This window comes from Mercenaria mercenaria, chromosome 16 (genome assembly GCF_021730395.1).
Source record: "Mercenaria mercenaria strain notata chromosome 16, MADL_Memer_1, whole genome shotgun sequence".
Classification (NCBI taxonomy): domain Eukaryota; kingdom Metazoa; phylum Mollusca; class Bivalvia; order Venerida; family Veneridae; genus Mercenaria; species Mercenaria mercenaria.
Window position 1 is genome coordinate 41,667,180 of NC_069376.1, and position 22,038 is coordinate 41,689,217.

The 22,038-nt window shown below is 35.4% G+C and overlaps 2 protein-coding genes across 2 annotated transcripts; both read right to left on the reverse strand.

Annotated features, from left to right (window-relative positions):
• Nucleotides 1-3,203: 3,203 nt before the first annotated feature.
• Nucleotides 3,204-13,110, reverse strand: LOC123539636 (microfibril-associated glycoprotein 4-like). Its single transcript, XM_045324313.2, has 4 exons — nucleotides 12,951-13,110; nucleotides 12,409-12,699; nucleotides 7,122-7,243; nucleotides 3,204-6,343 (listed from the first exon to the last, which is right to left on the reverse strand). The coding sequence occupies exons 1-4, from the start codon at nucleotides 13,069-13,071 to the stop codon at nucleotides 5,837-5,839; spliced, it is 1,041 nt and encodes a 346-aa protein (XP_045180248.2). The 5' UTR covers nucleotides 13,072-13,110; the 3' UTR covers nucleotides 3,204-5,836.
• Nucleotides 13,111-13,762: 652 nt separating this feature from the next.
• LOC128549859 (uncharacterized) lies at nucleotides 13,763-14,811 on the reverse strand. The gene is made up of 2 exons (XM_053527543.1): nucleotides 14,336-14,811; nucleotides 13,763-14,084 (listed from the first exon to the last, which is right to left on the reverse strand). Exons 1-2 carry the CDS (start codon nucleotides 14,454-14,456, stop codon nucleotides 13,780-13,782), a joined length of 426 nt encoding a protein of 141 aa, XP_053383518.1. The 5' UTR covers nucleotides 14,457-14,811; the 3' UTR covers nucleotides 13,763-13,779.
• Nucleotides 14,812-22,038: the final 7,227 nt, after the last annotated feature.

A 22,038-nucleotide genomic window follows, 5' to 3' on the forward strand; every position in this document is an offset into this window, starting at 1 on the left:
ATTACGTCATAGCAAAGTCACAATTAGAGCGTCAAACGGCATAGCGGCGCGCTGGAAAAGAAACCAAGGAAGCCAATATTTAATGAATGCCGTCAATTATGTACTTTAAAGTCCTTGGTAACGTGTTAAAATCAAAATAATATATCTCATTTAGTGATTTGCTCTTGAATAAAATCATTGATTGTCGTTCAGATGCGTATTATTATAATTCCTTCGAATTTGAACTCCAACAATGATTTATTCAGCGACAAATTACTAAATGAGATATATTTAAGAAATAATTTATAGCAAAACAGTGCTTTATCACTATTTATACACGATGGGCGGTTATACGTCGGGCGTAATAATTTCACGAGGGCGCAGCCCTCGTGAAATTATTTCGGACGACGTATAACAGCCCGAGTGTATAAATAGTGATAAAGCACTGTTTTGCTACAAATTATGTCGATTCTAATATGTTTTTTATTGTAAAATTTATATCAAATATGATGGAACTGTTTCTTCACGCAAGCATGGCGACAATAGTAGGTATTTGTTAAAACACGCCAGGACCGGAAACGGTAATACATCTTGCGGCAGAATTCAGTTCGAGCGAAAATTATTGCGAATTATTCAGCAATGCGAATAACTAATTCAGTATGTGTATAAATTAATCATAACATGTGTGCAATGTGACATTTCGTTTAAAACATGTTATTAAGAAAAAATATTTCATGAAATTTGAAAGGGCTATTTCTTGATGCGTACATGGCGCTAAATATCACGTTGACGTGACGCCAACATAACATCGTTGTGATGATTAAAGCATTGTTAGCCATATTAGAATATATCTTAAACAATACATTTTTCTGACGTCACAGTTATTACATTATAATGTGAAACGGCATGGCGGCTCGCTGGAAAAGAAACCAACAGCAAAAGGCAAAAATTTGATTGATGTCTTCCAGGATGTTCTTAAAATTCCTTGGTAACGTGTTCACATTTAGATCTAGTGATTTGCTGCGTCCTCGTGTTATAATTCCTTCCCATCTGAACTTCAAACAATCATTTTAATTTACGACAAATCACAAGATGAGATACATTATTTCTTAAGTAAAATCATTTTTGGAGTTCTGATGGGCACGATGATTTTTATTCAAGACAAAACCACTGTTTGAGATATATTTTGTCGATTCTAACACGATACCAAGGACAACTATCTACAGCCTGGACGTATGGAATCCTGTTCGTGCTAGTTGTAATGCAATATGACACAAGACAATGCGATACGACGCTCGGCATTTCGAAGCGATAATTGATAATGCGAAGTGGTATTTTCTCAATGTCGTACCGTATTGCCGTGCGTCGTCTCAACGTTTATGACACGGCGCGATAATGTTATATGACATTAAATAACATGTCACATCGCATGATCGAGTGTCGTTTCGCGTTGTCGTGCATCGTATCGGATTGTCGTGCATCGTATTGCATTGTCGTGAGTCTTGTTATAGCAAAACTGCAGAGCACGTGACAAGTTAATGCAAAGCGGCATCGCAACAATGCGAAGTGGTATCGTGGAATGCGATACGACGCACGACCGCGCAAATTGATATTGCGATTTATTGTGCTTTAGACACGCAACAATACAACATGACATAGCAACATTATCCCGTCACATGTCGTCCGTCGTATCGCATTGTCGAACTTCGTTTGCATTGTCGTGTGTCGTTCGCATTGTCGCGATGTCACTTCGTTTTGTCGTATGTCGCCGTCTTATTTTGACTGATAAAAGTACAACTGGCTGGAACAGGATTCTGTACTGACACTTCTGCCAAATAGTTGCTTTTTATGTGTTATTCTTTCCCAGTGCTTCGCTAAGCCATTTGACTTAATAATTGTAACATAGAAACTTCACACTTTCAGTCTTCTGTGTTTAACAGGACAACAAATCTGGTCGTGTTAGAATAATATATAATTTTGCGGTTGCAACGAAAGCATAATTGCAACAGGTATGCTAACAATTACACTATAAAATTTAATACTATAATAGGCAATTAGCATGTATCATGAAGGGCCTCTCTTTTGTGAATATTGCAGGTCACTTGCCTATAGAGCAAGGGCAAAAGAATAGGCTGACGTAAAACACACCATCCTTAAACAAGGATAATTAGCCAGTAGAATATAATTTCCTTCTTCCCTTTCTGCACAAGTAGATTAAGGAAGATATAATCGAATATCATCGCATGATCTTACCATAAAACAATAGCGTCGTATATAGTTAAGAGATACTTTAGCATGATATATTTTGACACTTAAAGTAAACAGTTTGTTGGCATTCAACAATTTTAAACAAGGAATGTTCGTCCGCGTTTTATCTTACTTCGAGCTCCTGTAAGTCATTTTGTGGGCCACCAAGACAAAAAGAAGTATATTTGTGTGAGACTGTTTGTAAATCAGGTCAACAGTTTCTGACGTGATTTTTTTAAATCTACTTTTTTCTTCTTTTTTTTCAAAAAAAAAAATTGAACGAGCAGGTGACGTTTAGAAAATTTTCAAAGTTCTGATTAACTATACATACATTATTCGCTAATAAAGGAAAGTTCTTCCAAGAGGCCATGTTTTACCGTGGTGGTGAGGATAGTGAGGGCTGGCGAATTATTGTAATACTATTTCTAGCCGCTCATCCAAGAAATCATATCGACATCGGGCAAGAAGTTTCTGACTAAAAGGTTTTTTTAAAGTTCCAGTTTTACAATGTATAGAGGGACCATGCTTACTAACGACCATACCCTATTTCTGACGAACTGAGAAAAAAATCTTGGTAGAAAATAAGAAAATGAACATTTCTGTGAAATATCTTTTAATTGTGACAAATGATTTCTGACAAGAATGCTTTAGAGTTTCCCGCCAATAATATTAGTGATAATAAATGCATATAATCAGGTGTATATAAGAATATAAGAAGTTGTCTACTGGTTTAGGCGGTAGTAAGGCCCTATCAAAAGCGGTATGTCAGTTTATTTTCAAGACAACTGGTGCATGTAATTTAAATAAAATTAAAATGGATTCATTTCCTTGTAAAAAAAACTTTAACGCAAATAGTATGTAAATATGTAGCGAGTTCCTTTGAATACTGCATTTTAGTTTCAATATGTTATTAGTTCATTAGCAAAAACGACTATTTTATTGAAACGCAGTCGTTTAACAAATAAGATAAAAATACGGAAAAGTTATTATTTATTTGTACAGTTCAACCTCTCTATAGCAGTCCTCTTTTAAGCAAAAACCTCTCTTTAACAACATCATCAAAATATCCATATAAAGCTGAAATATACTAACAAATTTACCTCTCCAGAACAACAACCTCTACATAACAGTTAACATTTGTATCTCCCTAAGGGTGTTGCTCTACAGAGGTTACACTGTATACGATCATTAAAAATGCGGCTTTTATATGGTTACCTTTAAACACTTTCTAATTTGACGCTAGTCCAAATACACCCGAGATACGACACAGGTCAAAGGAAAAAGACCATAGATTGCCAATTAATGTATGAACAGTGGGAACAGAAGAAACAAATATGGAACTGAAACCTTCACTGTATTTGCCTTTAAATATTATCTAACAAAATCTAAAAAAAAAAGGTAAAAATTTCCAACCAGAGAAAACAACTTACAATACGGTAAATCACAATAATATGCCTGCTTTCTCGAGACTCTTCTTACATATTTGTATTTGTGAAGGCCGCGAGGATTATTACACAGCACATATTTTGATTAAAGATATTTCTATCCTTTTTAACTGTAAAACTTCTATTATGCAATGTTCTATACTAAAATTATATTGTGAAAATGAATAACATTTTTCACATGCTTTGATATATATTTTAGAAGGACATCTACTACGTCACACAACATAAGAAATATGTGTCTTATAATAGGAAGTTTTAGGCTACTGTACACAAACACTAATTGCCGACAGTATTCGAACATAACTGTTAAACTAGTGAATGATAAACTTAATCACACTGTATTACACAATAACGACGTTTTTTTTCTTATTAAGGACGAATGTTTTCATACAATCTAGCTATACCAAAACTGATTACTTGTCAAAAAAAACATAGACGGTATATCAAGATAACTATCAACATTCCTGCGATAAAATACACTTACGGAACTTCTTTGGCTCCATCGATAACTTTGTCAATATCTTTCATACAACTAATTGTACATTTTTGAAATTTCTCATATATTTTCGATTAGCATATTATATATATTATAAAAGAATTATAAAAGTAAGGGAATCTTGATGCAAATGATTAATTGTTTGGTTTAAAGCTTATTTATAGTCGCCACCGGTAATCAATACGGGCGACTCTTCCAGAAGACTGTTAGCAATGCTAGTAGGAGGATAGTGCAAGATACAGAAGACGCTCCAACTTCAGAAGCTTCCCTGGTTCTTTAGTGTGCCAGGTATAAAGCACTCATACATGTATATGGGACTCTAATCCCAATGTTAGTAATATTTAGTTGGCGGAGCGGGGGCTCTGAACTCACGACCCCTATTTTCGTAATCAAAGAGTGTTATCACTGGATCACTGAGGTCGCTCTTAAATGATTAAATTTGATTTGATTTTGGATTTATGGTGCACCACCACAGTATATGTTATATGGCGTCAAAAATATTCATACGATCCGGAAAGAAATATACTTTAATTTGTGGGATACCGTCTTTTGAATTTCCAAATAGACATTTTTCTATTTATATTTAAGTAATTTTATCCTTCTTTGTTTATAAAGACTAATTTATAAATTTTCCGTTAGGTCGATGTTACCAAAAGTTCGTAATGGAACAAACATTGTGGTTTCGTATCTCATTTATAAGAAAACGAAACTCTGTATGGAATCAAAACATTTATACCCGCTGGAATCACAAGAATACAGCAAAACCAAGTGTTCAGACCCTATAAGTAGCCTCTCTAATGGTCATTCAAGGGTAAGACAATGAATACAAGCAACATATCGGCTTTTAAAGGTAATACATTCATGAAGGCAGAAAATAACTTCATAAACATAACAGTACAAAGAACTTTGCAACCTATAACAGATTTTATCACAAACATTAGTCTTTAATGGAGTGAATAATGTTAAAAATTCTACAAACGAAATCGCAATCAGTGCATTTCATCCGTGATAACTGATATACTATGAAATTAAAGTTGAAAACCTGAAAATAAAATATTAATATGAACAAATGTATAACTCGAGAAACGATGTTATTTACGCTCATAATTTTGTACAACCATGGAGTTTGCTCTTGTATTTAACGCCAAAACCATACAAAGATTAATATAGACATAATATATTATCAGGTTATTTAAGATTGTTTTGTGCAATATTTGGACGAGTACCCAGCTGAGTAAACCATATTGGACGACCCGCTGGGTGAGTCAAATATGCTTTTCCTAACTGGGTACGAGTCCAAATATATATCTCGTATTGTTCAGTTCAATGTTAAATAACCTTTTTTATTCAGAATATCTATTTTATTTTTAAATTAAAAATGATTCACTGAATATTGTATTTCTGCCTTCCTCATTTCAAGACGCATAATCTAACTGTACATAGAGCCCCTACTTCCCCCAATATACATTAGGAACATTTTCAAGCGTTTCGGGCTTGATCGTGTGTTTAACATTGGACTGTTGAGCCGCCCAAATACGGGAAAATACAGGTTTTTGTTCGCACGTGCGTCCAATAAGGTAATACATTGTACGGTCACGTCTTGCAAATGAACGTTCACGATTGGATAGATAAAATAGATATGGAATATATATATATCGTCGCCAGTAATTTAACATTGACCAATCATGTCTTTCACCTTAATGGTGACCTTTTTTATAGGAACGCTCTTTGTTGTCCAGTAGCAGATACCACCCTCTGATCTTTTACCGAACACTCCATTCATGTTTCCCAATTTGTAACAGTTTTTGTACCACCATCCTCCCCCGTCTAAACGCTCGAGGCAGCAATTGATTGAAGCCATATCGTTGTCCCTGTCATACGTTGAGAATTTCATATTGTTATGGTAACTCAGCAGTTCGTCAATGCTACCTTCATAATTAAAGGCATCTACGTTCATAGTGTATCCAGTTGCCGCTTCGTGAACGGTAAACACCTTGTAATGTGCATAATCTTTTGTCCCATCAAAATTCTCCATATCGAAATATATTTGGCAGCCATCTCGCGTCAAACGGTGTATCTTCTCCAAGCCTAGCCAATGAGATCCGTCAATATCACCAAATCCACTAACGTAGTCGTCCCAGGACCGGTAAAAGTTTACCTTACGGTCAACCCGATTCTATAATGAAAACAAACACTTAACATTGACATTTTTGTTTAAAACTGAAACGTAAAAAATGTAACAGTTGTTATTTAGAGTGCTCACTGTTGTCGTGCTAACCGTGTTTACATACAAACATTTGTCTTAATTTTCCTTCTATGAAGCAATACACAATCCAAAATACAATCCAGTTGACATAAATTCAATTGACAACAAAATGCTAACATAATATATAAGTTATAAAATAACAGTACCGTCCATTCGCCAAGTATTACAACAATACAGTATAGATTTTTGCTATTGATAGTAGTGAACAACGGTTAAATATTAGATATTACAATTCGCGTCGTTTCATACTATCACCTAGATAGTGAGATGGATCAAAAGTCCAAAGTTTGATCGCCATGTCGTAATATACAATGAACAGGCATCTTCCATCTGGTGAGATAGAGAAATCCTGTACCGTTTTATACCATTATCTAGTAATGAGTGACATTACCAGGATAACAATTAAGTCCAATTCCCACATTCATTTTGTAGCAATGCAAAAGGAGCAGACATCTTCCATCTAGTAAGAAGGATTAAAGTTCGTCTATTATTGTACCGTTTTAAACTCTTATCTAGTAAAAAGGCACATTACCAGGATCAAAAGTCCAATCCGCCCCCACTCATTCCCCACCCCTTCGTTTTGTGTCAATACATAAAGAATGGACAACTTCCATCTAGTGAGATAGAGTAAACTTCTTCTGTTTTCTACCGTTTTATATTATAATTATCTGGTATCGAGATGCATTACCTGGATCAAAGTCCAGCCCCCGTTCGTCATGTCGCAATACACAAAGAATGGGCACCTTCCATCTGGTGAGATAGAGTAAACTCCGTCTGTCCTTGTTCCATTCCTATATATTTCTGAACAGTCTGCAAGAGAGAATCTCTAACTTATTAATAACAAGAGTGCCAGAATGTCACGAAAAACGCTCGTCATCGAACTTGGCCTACTTCAAGGGGCATAATTCAAGAGTGTCTGGGGTGATTTGGATGGTTATCGTACGTGGCCGAGATATCATGCCCATAAACATTGAGTGCCTAAGGCAGTTTAGCTGGTAATCGAACTTGGCCGGGATATTAAGCCCACAAACATCGTCTGCAAATCTGATGAAGATCGGGTGAAAACTGTTGGACTTGGAGAGCGGACAAGGCTAAATTCACACTTTTTCAAGTAATTCAAGGGCCCTTATACAAGAGTGCTTCGGGCAATTTAACTTGTTATCGAACTTGGCCAAGATCGAGATTCTATGCCAACAAACATTGTCAGCAAGTGTGGTGAAGATCGGATAAAAATTGTTTGACTTAGAGAGCGGACAAGGCTAAACTCGCTGTTTTTCGAGTGATTCAAGGGTCATAATCCAAGAGTGCCTGTTATCGAACCTGGCCGAAATATTATGCACAGAAACATTGTCAGCAAAGTTAAGTGAAGATCCGATAAAAACTGTTCGACTTAGACATGCTTTGGACATGCTTTGGACGCCGCCCGCCGCCAGCCGCCACCCGCCGCCACGGGTGTTCACATAATACGCCCCGCTCTTTCAGAGACGGGCGTATAAAAATATTGCGTCTGAATTCTGCCAGTATCTATTGCTTCTTCCAGCCCAACTGAACGACATTTAACTGTTTTGTTGTGTTCTTGTTGTTGTTGTTGTGTCGTTCTGTTGTGTCGATACGACATCTTTAACCTTTGTCATTGTTTCGTTGTGTTGTTCTGTCATTGGCACTAAAACGACACAACGAAAAAATACAGCGCGACATCACGGAGGGACGCTACATATGTACAAGCCAATAATGACGCCCTAAAAGAAGTAGCGTGTAATTATTCTTTAAGGACAAAATGACAGATCAGGAAATGGTGCTTGCCGGAAGGGCAAATTTTGAGTAACGACAAAACGAAAATACAACATTTTTAGGGTATAGACCGTTATCGACATGTGCATCTTCCTATCATGATGGTCATTAGGCACTCACCGACTTTGATTGCTTGACTAAGGTGTCATGAAAAGTAACATCTAGCAATTCATTAGAAGTAGTCGTTTAAAAGCTTTCTATTTTTAGTTCTGGTAGCCCCTAAAAAAGGTCAAGAGGAACTATTCATAAGATTTGAGAGAGGTCCATATCAGGACGCTAGAGACCAAGTTGGATGAATATCAACCCATCAGCCTTTGCGGCCATTAAATGGCGTTTACCGAAAGCCATTTGACTGAAGACACTTGAAATAGTGTTTATGCCAGAATGTTAAAAACCATGTTTGGGAACGATCTAGCCAGTGGTTTATGAGAAAACATCGTTTAAAGACTGTTTGCTATTTTCAGCCTTGGTGGCACCTTAAAGGAATCAAGTGGAATCTTTTGAACAGGCTGGAGAGAGTTGTTTGATGCAAGGATTATCCTACTAGTTCCAATGCGATGAAAATCTACCAGGTGGTATCCTAATAAAGGTTGGCCCAATAGTTCACCTGAACCCTTGGTTTTAGTTTGCATAAATAGCAAAGTTGTTTAAAATCATGCACATTAACCTTTAACATTTGTAGATCTATTATTGAGTAAGATAAATGCAAATATAATACCATTCTTGAGTTTACTTCATGTTATTTAGAATTTATTCGTACGGCTGACATGTCGTTATTATGATTGGAACAGTCTTTAATTGTTAAGTAATATTTCAAACTTTAAGGTAATCATTACGTAATGACAATCGGCAATTTCCGTTCGTTTACGTATGCTCCGAATGCGATTTCGGCATTCTCCCGATGTTTATAAGAAACAATTTTCTGTTATAGCCGAAGGATGCCGAAATCGTATACGGGAGACACGTAATCGCACGGAATGTGCCGATTGTCATTACGTGTTCATTACCTTAAAGCAGTTGTTCATTCATACTTTAAATTCACAGACTATGTATAATAATGTCAGATAAAAGTACCTAAACAATCAAGATTTAGTAAATAAATAAAGATAAAGGTGTAATTTTATTGGTTGAACCCAGTATAATGGTTGAACCAACGGAAAGGAGCATACTTTTAACAATTAACCTGACAGTGTATAAAAATCACACCCTATAAACGACTGTACTCCCTCTCTTCCTCTTGCGAGTGATCAAAACAATAAACAGACACGCGAAAGGTATCAAATCGTCTTTAAATTCATTATTTTGCATTACACTGTTTGTGTATTTCAGTTTAATGATATGTCTAACATAAATATGTGTATATGACGGTATAATAGATGAAACTGATAAGTAATGTTTACAAAATGTTGACTGATCACACTCATTGCATGAATATTCACTTGACCAAGTCACGAAACTGATAAATAACACGTAAAATTGATTTGCAATCCAATAATTCATGATGTTTTCTGAAACGAGTATGCATACTCCATAAATATATGTCAACAAGATGTTTCAAATCTGTTGCGTTCTTGAATGAATTAATTTTTATCTAGTCAGTGAAAAATACATTCACTGTATTCCGACTTGCTAATTTGGTATTTGATCTGAACGCGTATTTGCAAGTGACACTGTATTCCATCCTGCGAGTACAGTAGGCGATGTATGTCCTTTAAATACTTAAATGGAATATGGAATAAAAAATGCAAACAAAATTGTCTCTTTTGATCAGGCGTCATGTATGTAATGTCATTCAATGTCGAACCCCTCGTGCTATGCTTGTACTAATCCGTTTGGGTGGGGATGGAATGTCTGTGACTCGCTCACCTACTTAATTATGTTATGAATTGAATGCTTCAGCATCGTTTACATGTAAGTATTTAGTGATGGTTTTACACACATATACTATCATAAAATACAGAATTATAAACTGAAAGTATATACAGTGTCCCTACTATGTCATGCAAGAAATTAACCATCGATTCCTTATGGAAATCAGGCGAATAAATATTTTCTGACGATTTCAAAATATCGATTAGATGAGACAGGAGGGGACTACAGGTTCACCCCCGTCTGTCTGTCCGTCTGCCAACAAAATGATGATTTTTTTCAAACTATTGCACCCGCAAGTATCCTGCGAACGTATAAATAGAAAACGATAATGAAAACACTATCGGAAAAGTCGATTAAGTCCTTATTAGTAATTCAGGGTTAACTTCATGGTAAATCAGTCAGCAAGATTAGACATATTGACATAATTATGGCCTCTAGAGAGTTAACAGGCTTGTCCTTCGATTTTATCTGGTGACTTAGTTTTTGACCCCACTTGACCCAGATTTAAACGTCACCTATTGATTCTCAAGATTAATATTCTGACCAAGTTTCTTTACGATATGGTCATAGATGTGTCCTCTAGAGTGTTAACTAGCTTTTCCTTTGATTTGACCTGCTGACCAAGTTTTTGACCCCAGATGACCAAGATATCAACTCGACTTAAATATCACCAAAAGGAACATTCTGAGAAAAAAAGTTTCATTAATAAATGGTCACAAATGTGGCCTCTAGAGTGTTAACGAGCTTTTCCTTTGATTGACCTGGTGACTGAGTATTTTAACCCTGATGACCAAATATCGAATTGTTCAAGATTTTATTGAGGGTAATATTCTGACCAAGTTTCATTAGAATTGGGCCAAATTGTGATCTCTACACTGTTAACAACCTTTTCCTTTGAAATGACCTGGTGATCTAGTTTTTGAGCCCAGATGAACCAATATCGAACGCATCCAAGGTTCAATTGAGAGTAACGTTTTGACCAAGTTTCATTAAGATTGGACTGAAAGTGTGACCTCTACAGTGTTAACAGTCATATTGTTGACGATGGACGACGACGACGATGACGGACGATGGACATTGGGTGATCAGAAAAAGCTCACCTTGAGCACTTATTGCTCAGGTGAGCTAATAAACCCTCATTTTTTCCTCTTATGGCACTTCTGCTTGTAAAATGGGGATTTATTTCATTCGTAGAATGTATTTTCAGCAAAATAAAATAAGTTTCATGTTAAATTTCGTTTGTTTATGGCAAATACAAAGACAAAACTAAAACAGAGCTGTTTACTGTGCGACGCTGTCAAGAAAGCGAACCACAAAGGATTAGTGGATTCAATCTGGCGTCGTTTCACTACAAATCACCCCATTTACTGTTCATATTTTCACACCTTATTATTTGTAGTTGCAATGATATATCGGTTTCAATAGGTTGAAATTCTAGAAAATATAGTCTTGTGTGCGACACATCGTCTCATTGTGATCTCATGATGGTAAACATTTGTGCCAAGTTTTTTCTAAGAATTCCTTAATTCATAAAAATGGCACGGACACGAAAACAGACCATATTTCACCTTTGAGTGTCACTCTAAAAGAGAGGACACATATACAAAAAGACTGAACAGACAGACTGTATGGTGACTTCTACTGCAAACTTATGAGGACATATACAAACAGACCGAACAGACAGACTGCATGGTGACTGCTATATACCACCCTCCTTCAAACTTTGTTGGCGGGTTATAATTTTGAAGAAATACTACAGGAGCATAAGAAACGCAGATATCTTATAAATAAGTCACTCTCAAACAGGCATATAGTCATTTTGCGAAACTCGCAAGCACTTGTACAGTACTAAAGCTAGCATGCATACAGTCTTCTTTCATTGACGGTTATAAACAAATTAGAGAATTTATCAAAGATTTTATTTAATTCTACCAAATTAGTATTGTTTCTTTATCCATGAAACAGTGGAATTTATAATTATTATGTAGGTCATTTTTCAAGCAAGGAAATATATACCTTTGACACCGAAAATGTACAATTTCTATACAAAATCAGTGATCAATCGTGTTTTTGGCTATAATTCTACCTGTACTCAGACTAACACATCATAAACAGAAACAAATCATGTTCAGCTTCCAATAAAATATAAATATACATACCTTGAAAGCAAATCAGTCACTTTAAAATGCTGTTTTTCAATTTTTAGCTGTCAGTTTATTGTTTTGATCACTCGCAAGAGGAAGAGGGCGAGTACAGTCGTTTATAGGGTGTGAAAATAGTACAAGAATCTAGAAACTATTAAAAAATTTTACCTTTCGGAAAGCCTTCTATAGTCGTAAACACAGAAGTGTTTTGTTCTTTAACAAGCTTCTGGAGTTGTTGTACCTGAACTTCTAATGCACGAATTTTCTCTTCCATTTCCTTTGGACACGTGTTTTTCACGAGCGCATCTGTGTTTGTCGTGCACGTCCATGTTTCATGTCCATAACACACACAACCGACGGCAAGAATAGTGTAAATGCATCTCATAATAAGACAGGCCATCATGTTCCTTCGTATACTTAGTAGTTGTTTGCAGAGGCTAAGAAAGAATTCACCCTTCACTGTACGAAACAAAAATCACAAATAATCACAAAGTGACTGTTTATGCAAGACGAGGTCTGCAATTAAAATACAATTCGCCGGATTCATTTTGTTTTCTTATACAGTTAAAACCTCCAAAATTCATTCGAAGAGCTGGTATATTATTTATCGTGTGTAATCTAGCAACAGGCAATATTATAATTGTCATTGAAAATAGAAATTGATTTCCATAAATCGAATCTGAAATACAAGAAATTGACAAAATATATACCTTGTATAAAGAAGAAATAATCCTTAATACTTTGCAAGCAATCAATCCAGCTGTAAACTTTTGTCGTTCGGCACTGATTTAACCGTGTCCATAAAACAGAGTAGCCAACATGCTGTTGCATGTGAGGCCCTTGTGCCTAAAATGTTAACGTATGATAAACGTGTTACATGGCGACCTGTAGTACGCATACGGCCCAGTTATAATCAGACAGACAGACTGCATGGTGACTGCTATATACCACCCTCCTTCAAACTTTGTTGGCGGGTTATAATTTTGAAGAAATACTACAGGAGCATAAGAAACGCAGATATCTTATAAATAAGTCACTCTCAAACAGGCATATAGTCATTTTGCGAAACTCGCAAGCACTTGTACAGTACTAAAGCTAGCATGCATACAGTCTTCTTTCATTGACGGTTATAAACAAATTAGAGAATTTATCAAAGATTTTATTTAATTCTACCAAATTAGTATTGTTTCTTTATCCATGAAACAGTGGAATTTATAATTATTATGTAGGTCATTTTTCAAGCAAGGAAATATATACCTTTGACACCGAAAATGTACAATTTCTATACAAAATCAGTGATCAATCGTGTTTTTGGCTATAATTCTACCTGTACTCAGACTAACACATCATAAACAGAAACAAATCATGTTCAGCTTCCAATAAAATATAAATATACATACCTTGAAAGCAAATCAGTCACTTTAAAATGCTGTTTTTCAATTTTTAGCTGTCAGTTTATTGTTTTGATCACTCGCAAGAGGAAGAGGGCGAGTACAGTCGTTTATAGGGTGTGAAAATAGTACAAGAATCTAGAAACTATTAAAAAATTTTACCTTTCGGAAAGCCTTCTATAGTCGTAAACACAGAAGTGTTTTGTTCTTTAACAAGCTTCTGGAGTTGTTGTACCTGAACTTCTAATGCACGAATTTTCTCTTCCATTTCCTTTGGACACGTGTTTTTCACGAGCGCATCTGTGTTTGTCGTGCACGTCCATGTTTCATGTCCATAACACACACAACCGACGGCAAGAATAGTGTAAATGCATCTCATAATAAGACAGGCCATCATGTTCCTTCGTATACTTAGTAGTTGTTTGCAGAGGCTAAGAAAGAATTCACCCTTCACTGTACGAAACAAAAATCACAAATAATCACAAAGTGACTGTTTATGCAAGACGAGGTCTGCAATTAAAATACAATTCGCCGGATTCATTTTGTTTTCTTATACAGTTAAAACCTCCAAAATTCATTCGAAGAGCTGGTATATTATTTATCGTGTGTAATCTAGCAACAGGCAATATTATAATTGTCATTGAAAATAGAAATTGATTTCCATAAATCGAATCTGAAATACAAGAAATTGACAAAATATATACCTTGTATAAAGAAGAAATAATCCTTAATACTTTGCAAGCAATCAATCCAGCTGTAAACTTTTGTCGTTCGGCACTGATTTAACCGTGTCCATAAAACAGAGTAGCCAACATGCTGTTGCATGTGAGGCCCTTGTGCCTAAAATGTTAACGTATGATAAACGTGTTACATGGCGACCTGTAGTACGCATACGGCCCAGTTATAATCATATATATGTTTTCATACCATTGTGTGTAATGTAGTTGATTCCAGCACGAACAGATTCATTTTCCTATTAACCAAAGAAGGCTGGAAATTGCGTGTTATTATAATATACGGTAGATTTTTCTGACATCACAATTATTACGTCATAGTGTGAAACGGCATAGAGGCGCGTTGGATAAGAAACCAACACCAAATGTTAACAAGCAAATATTTCAAGGATGTAGGCCTACTTAAAACATTTTTGTAACGTATAAATATCGAAATAATATGTCTCATTTAGTGATTTGCTGCGCCCTCGTGATATAATCCCTTCGCATCTGAACTCCAAACAATTAATTTCTTCCACGACAAATCACAAAATGAGATAGATCTAGATCTAGAGTATTTCTTAAATAAAATCATTTTTGTAGTTCAGATTTACTCAAGACAAAATCACTGTTTGAGATATGTTATTTCGATTCTAACACGATATCGAGGATAACTATCTACATCCTTGACGTGCAGAATCCTGTTCGTGCCAGTTATAAAGCGATACGACACACGACAAAGGTTTCTTTTCCAACAGTCAGCATTTCGAAGTGGCAATCGATAATGCGATAATTTATCGATAATTTCTCAATGTCGTATCGTATTGTGGTGCGTCATGTCTAAGTCTATAACACGGCGCTATAATGCGAAATGACAATACTAAATGTCACATGACAGATGACAATACAAAGTGACATCGCGGCAATGCGAAGTGATATCGCGGCTATGCGATACAACGCACGACAGCACGAAGTGACATTGAGATATGTTGTACTTTAGACACTCAAAAATACACTGACATAGCGACATTATCCCGTCAAATTGTCGTCGGTGGTATCGCATTGTTAGGCTTCGTTTTGCATTGTCGCGTGTCGCGATGTCACTTCGCATTGCCGTGTGTTGCCGTCTTAACGCGACGGTCGACAGTACAACTGGCGGAAACAGGATTCCGTACGACACTTCTGCCAAATAGTTGCTTTTTTGTGTGTTATTCTTTTCCAGAGAGCCGTTAAGGCGTTTGGCTTAATAATTGTGACGTAGAAACATAGAAACGTCACATTTCAGTCTTTTGTGTTTAACAGGAAAACAAATCTGGTCGTGTTGGAATGATATATCATTTTGCGGTTGCAATGAAAGCATAATTGCAACATGTATGCTAACACTTACACTATAAATACTATAATAGGTATTTATCACATGTTTGACGTCGCGGGAGTGTATTAAAGCCATTAAATAAAAATGATATTACAATGTGATAATGCATGACGCAATGCGATAATGGGAGAATTTTCAGCACAAATTTGTTACTATTTATAGGTACTCATGTAATAAACTAGTGTAATAAAGCTTTGACGTCGACGTCGTTTATAGTATAGGAGACGTTGATCAAATTGACTTGTTTATATATTCTTGCATAAAAACTACTTTTTTCATTGGATCCGCCCATGTATAAACGGGAGAAAAATCGTGTGCAAACAAGGCAATTCACGTGCTGTTAATACATGATTTTTATTTTTGAAATGCTTTGCCAGGGACGTATGTATGTATTTCTGCGCAGACTGATATTTGGCATCTGCATCTTGTTTCTTCCATAATAACCTGTTCTTGTAGCATTAAAGATACAATGTAATCCATAGTACGTTTAGCTGTATCAGTTTCCAACCCAAACGTACTGCCCCCATCAATGTACGCACTAGCTTCTCTTAGAGTTTACTCCCTTTACAAAGCGTCTGTTCAGTTATTGTAAATAACTGTGAATAAATAAGTATCGCGTGTAACTTGTGCTATTGCCCGTTTTTAGGTATTATATTAATGATTTTTGTTAGTATCAGTCGGTTTGTTTTTACCTGATTGTTCGCAGAATTCATATAATAAACCTCGAAAGCTAGTCACTAGCTTCGTACTCATCCGTACTCTGTTTGTTCGTACTACAAAATAATTCGAATGTAAAGTTGTTATTCTTAAAATAATTGTGTTCCTGTTTATCAAATTTTTTAGTTATATGCAAAATTATGTGTAATGTAACGTTTGTAATAACTAAAAATAAAAATAAGATGCTTAAAAACCTTCAAATCACGCTTTTAGTAGTGTAGTTGTTATGTATGCCCCGGTTATGGATATTTAAAACATGTTTACCGTTTCCAAGAACAATAAGATTGGTAAATAAAAAATGTACCGGAATCGTCAAGTCATCACATATGAAAACAATGCATTTAGTCGTCGTGTAATGTTTTTTTATGCAAGAATAGCGACAATACACGTTTGTGTTGGGTATTAACGCCTGCAGAAGCCCTTGGGATATGTTTGTGACCTCGACCTTCGGTCTCGGTCACAAACAATCCCGCGGGCTTCTGCAGACGTTAATACCCCAAAAACGTGTATTATCCCTACAGTAAATGTAAGTAGAATTTATGATGTCTCGACATGAAAAGTTAACATGTGATAAAAAGATTATTACATTCCTGACTTTCTACATTGAATTTAATAAACTCGTTAAATCAAAATCGATAAAATGCTCGGCAGAGCCTCGCGTTTTATCATTTTATTCAACTCGTTTAATAAATTCAACATGAAAAGACACTCATGTAATATCCTCTATTTATCATGAAGGGCCTCTCTTTTGTGAATACTGCAGATCACTTGCCTGTTAAAACACACCATCCTTAAACAAGGATAATTAGCCAGTAGAATATAATTTCCTTCTTCCTTATCTGCACAAGTAGATTGATCGAATATCACCGCATGATCTCGCAAGAAAACAACAGCGTCGTTTATAGTTAAGAGGTACTTTAGCGTGATATATTTTGACACTTAAAGTAAACAGTTTGTTGGCATTCAACAATTTTTAAACAAGGAACGGTCGCCTGCGTTTTACCTTACTTCGAGCTGCGGTAAGTCATTTTGTGGGTCACTCAAAAAAAACACATTTGTATGAGACTGTTTGTAAATCAGGTAAGCAGTTTCTGACATGAAATCTTTTGAAACAAGACATGTCCGTAAGACAGCTAATGCTCGACTGTTCGAATTATTGTCCCAGAAGCAGGAATATTACGCTAAATGGTAAAATATTTACAGGGTTTCAATTCAGTATCGGCATTAGTTTTGGAGATGGTAAATTACATTCAAAAAATTTAACTAGAAGTTTTAAGTTCAAAGGGGGACATAATTTTGCAAACTACATTTCAGGGTTATGGGATTTGATGCTATGACCAAGTTTTAAAAACCAAAAGAAATGTGTGTTTCAGTTCAATATTTGCATTAGTATTTGAGATAGTAACTTGCAAGCAAAATTTTTACCTTGATTTTTTTCAGTTCAAAAGGGGGCATAATTTAGTAAAAATGCATGTCAGAGTTATGGAACTTGATTGTATGACCAAGTTTTATAAACCAAAAGAAATGCCAGTGTGGAGTTTCTATTCAATATTTGCGTTTGTTTTTGAGATCGTTACTTGCATGCAAATTTTTAACCATGAGTCCAAAAGGGGGCATAATTTGGTCAAAATTCATGTCAGAGTTATGGGACTAGATGCTGTCACCTAGTTTTATAACTCCAAAGACACATGTGAAGTTTTAATTCAATATCTGCATTAGTTTCGGAGATAGTTACTTGCACACAGAACATTAAACAGGATTTTGTAAGTCCAAAAGGGGGCATAATTTGGCCAAAATGCATGTCAGAGTTATGGCACTTGATACTATCACCTAGTTTTATAACCCCGAAGACACTTGTGAAGTTTCGATTAAATATCTACAATAGTTTTGGAGATAGTAACTTGCATGTAAAACTTTAACCAGGATTTTGTAAGTCCTAAAGGGGACAAAATACATGTCAGAGTTATGGGACTTGACCCGTTGAGGTTGGTAATTGACCTAGAAAAAGAAGAAATACGTTTCAAAGCTATATGACTTTAAATGAAAGTCTTATGTACTTGCATGCAAAACTTTAACCAAGGCGTGACGCCGACGCCGACGCCAGGGTGAGTAGAATAGCTAGACTATTCTTTGAAGAGTCAAGCTAAAAATCTACTTTATTCCCAGCCAGCATGACTATATCGGCCCGATATAGGTATAATGTCGGAATGTCTGCAAAATGTGCCGATGTAGGGCCGACGTCGGGCCGTTGTAGTGCCGCAAAATATTGAAATCGGTAGATCGACATCAATCAGTGTAACTATTTCGTACGTCGGATTGACATCGGGCCGATATTGGATTCTCTAATATAACTATATTTTTCAAAATATTATTGAAAAACGTGAAAAAGTAATTTAATTGTTTATATGTGCTAATTTATTAAGCAAATATGATGTTTGCCAGAATTAATCAAACTAGGTTCTAAATAAAATTTGTAGACGGTATTTATCAAAAATTTATATGTAATAAAGGGACGTGATAATTAAGATGCATTTTTATTTTTATGTAAAATGCCGCCATAGAAATATTTATATTTACAAAAAAATTGAAAATATAAATATGTTTAAAATTCTAATTGAACAATTCTAATAGTGTTAAGAATATACAGAAAGCTTACGTAACTGTATAAAACATGCAGTATATATAGTTGTGAAAATTATTATATCAATAAAATCAAATATGCATAATACACTTGATGCGAAACACATGAGTTCTCAAGAAAATTACTCTGAGAATTTATAAAGTGTATATTTTAAGAAAACTTTGATAAAGCACTGCGTGTCACACTATTACGCGACCACGATATGATCTGCCAATATCAGGCCGATATCATTTTGATGTTGGCCAAATATCGTTTGCCAATATCGGACCAATGTCATTATGGTGTCGGCCCGATATCGTCTGCCGACATCGGACCGACATCATTCCTATTTGCAGCCGACATTGAAGCCGATATCGGGCCGTTATAGACAACGACGTCGGTTTGATATCGGGCCGATATAGAATGCTGGCTGGGTTCATATAAGTACACGGAAAATGCACCACGCCCTAAGGATGTCATTTGGAAAAGTCTGAACAATGTTGGTAAGCGTCACTTAAGGAACATCTGCGTGAACATTTTTTTTTTCAAAAATTCTTAGGAGCAGATGAAAATTTTCTAATTTCTATTTTATACATTGTTCGCCTATAAAGGAAAATGCCTCCCAGCGGCCATGTTTTAGCGTGGTGGTGGTGACAGGAAGGGCTGACGAATTATTTTAATACTCTTTCTAGACGCTCATCAAAGAAATCATATCAAAATTGGACGAGAAGTTTCTGACCAAAAGATGGTTTAAAATTCCAGTTATACTTTCTAACGACCATGTTTTGGGGGTTTTTTGGGGGGAGGGGGCGGGGTTGTTTTTGCTTTTTGTTGTTGTTGTTGTTGTTGTTGTTTTTGTTGTTGTTGTTGCTTTTGACGAACTGGAAAAAAGAATCTTGTCAGAAAGTAAGTAAAGGAACATCCCTGTGAAAAATCTTTTAGTTCTGACCAATGCTTTCTAACAATTCTCATATCTTAGTTTCCCGCCAACAGTATAGGAGTAGCCCGGACAAATTTTATTCAAGAATGACCTTTAAGGGATCATAACTAGAACTTATACCAATACCTCCTGTGAAGTTTCATCGAAATTTGAGCATGAGTTTATGGAAATAAAGAGCGGACAGGACTCTCTTCATATGCATTATGTCACAACACTGTGAAAAATCATTCAACTGTAAAATACATGTGTTTAAAACTAGGCTTGGTATTGATTATGCCTAAGAAGTTTTAAACACATCCCACCAATGGACAAATATCATTTTCTAAAGGAAATGCCTTCAACATGTTCAAGGGATCGCAACTCAAAAAAAATAATTCAGGCGGGGCGTACAGACGATATGCACATACGTCACGTAAAATATTGGCGTAATTAAGCAATTTAGGATGAAAATCGGACGAACGTTGTACATTTTCTTTAGGGGGTGAGGTGTAACAAAACTTTGTATTTATGAATGCTTGAGTGTATGCGGTCTACAATCTACGTGGCATTTCTATGCTTCGCTGTGTCTGAAAGGGCGGATGAACCGTTATTAAACTTAAACACTGACCGACTGCATGAGTTTATACCTAAAAGAAGTATTTATATAATCAATTTAATCTAGATACACATCTGAATTTCATTAAACGTGTTTCAAAATATGTACAATTTTATGGTACTATTTTAGTAACCATACGCGCAAACACAAATGTACCAAAATGTAACGTATTCAAGATCTATAGTATTTTACTAGTCAAGCCTTAAATCATGCTTGTAACAATATATGCGAAACGTTCACATTATATTGCATGCGGAAGTTTGAATTTCGCAACAATTGTATTATAGACTACACTCCTAAATTTGAAGTAAACATTGTACTTTTAATAATTCGGTGTTTTCTTCAACGTCCCACTTCAGAATCTGTTAAGCGTTGTAAGAGTCTTCAACGTTGTGTAATTAATATGTTACTATGGTCGAACTGAGTCAAAACAGATTTAAACATTATTTAGTTTAATATTCATTTCAATACATTTATAAAAAATAAACTGACTTCCCGGCTGTGTCTGGCTTAGGCTTACTTCACCGAAATATACATTAACTATGCTAAGAAAAAATACTGTGCAGAGTTTGTCTGTTGTCATAGCAAACAGGCGCCTAGCTGGACATACGCACTAGCGCACGTGCGTACGTTTTATTTTCAGAAGTGACGAAATAAAAAGAATAGATTTTTTTTCTTCATAAAATGCAATAATAAATAAACCTAAGAGGGTTTAGGAGTGATGGACACTCTAAACAGACTTATTCTACTGTCCTGTCAGTCATAGAATCTGTAATTTCCAGACAAGTTACTGTCTATCGATGTAAAAAGGACAAAATCCATGCGCGTTATTCACCTTCGTTTACATTGCGTGAAAACTTTTTTTTTTAAAATGGTATCGTGAATTAAAGAATTTGGGTGTTTTTGTTGACAATAAGATTTCTAATATCAAAACAACAAAAACATGTGCATTCTCAACAGCAAGTGGGACAGTGTGCATCACTTTGCTTTTCCAGCATTTAGAACTATCTACATAGGTTTAATTTCTGGGTTACATGCTACAATTGTGAGTATAGAGTAACAAAGAATATGACAGGGATATGGGAAAAATGTTTAATCTGACTCGGAGTCTGATTTTTATATGTGTCTACACTATTTTTTTTCAATCAAAACTAAAGACAGGAAATTTCCAGAATCTGTTTCACTACAAATGTTTGACATTATGTTTAATTGAAAAAAATATTACCTTACAGGAAGTACATGTATACTTATTTGGAAGAAATATAAATGAAATTTTCTTTTCCTACTGTTACTTAATATTCAAAAATATACTTTTATGATTTCAAAACTCTGTGATAACCGGTACTAGTTTGTTTATTTATTCATTTATTTTATTTAATAATAACCAACTGTCAATCCTTTGATGAGTTTCAGGTGTAACACAAGATGTCTACTTTGCTATGTAATA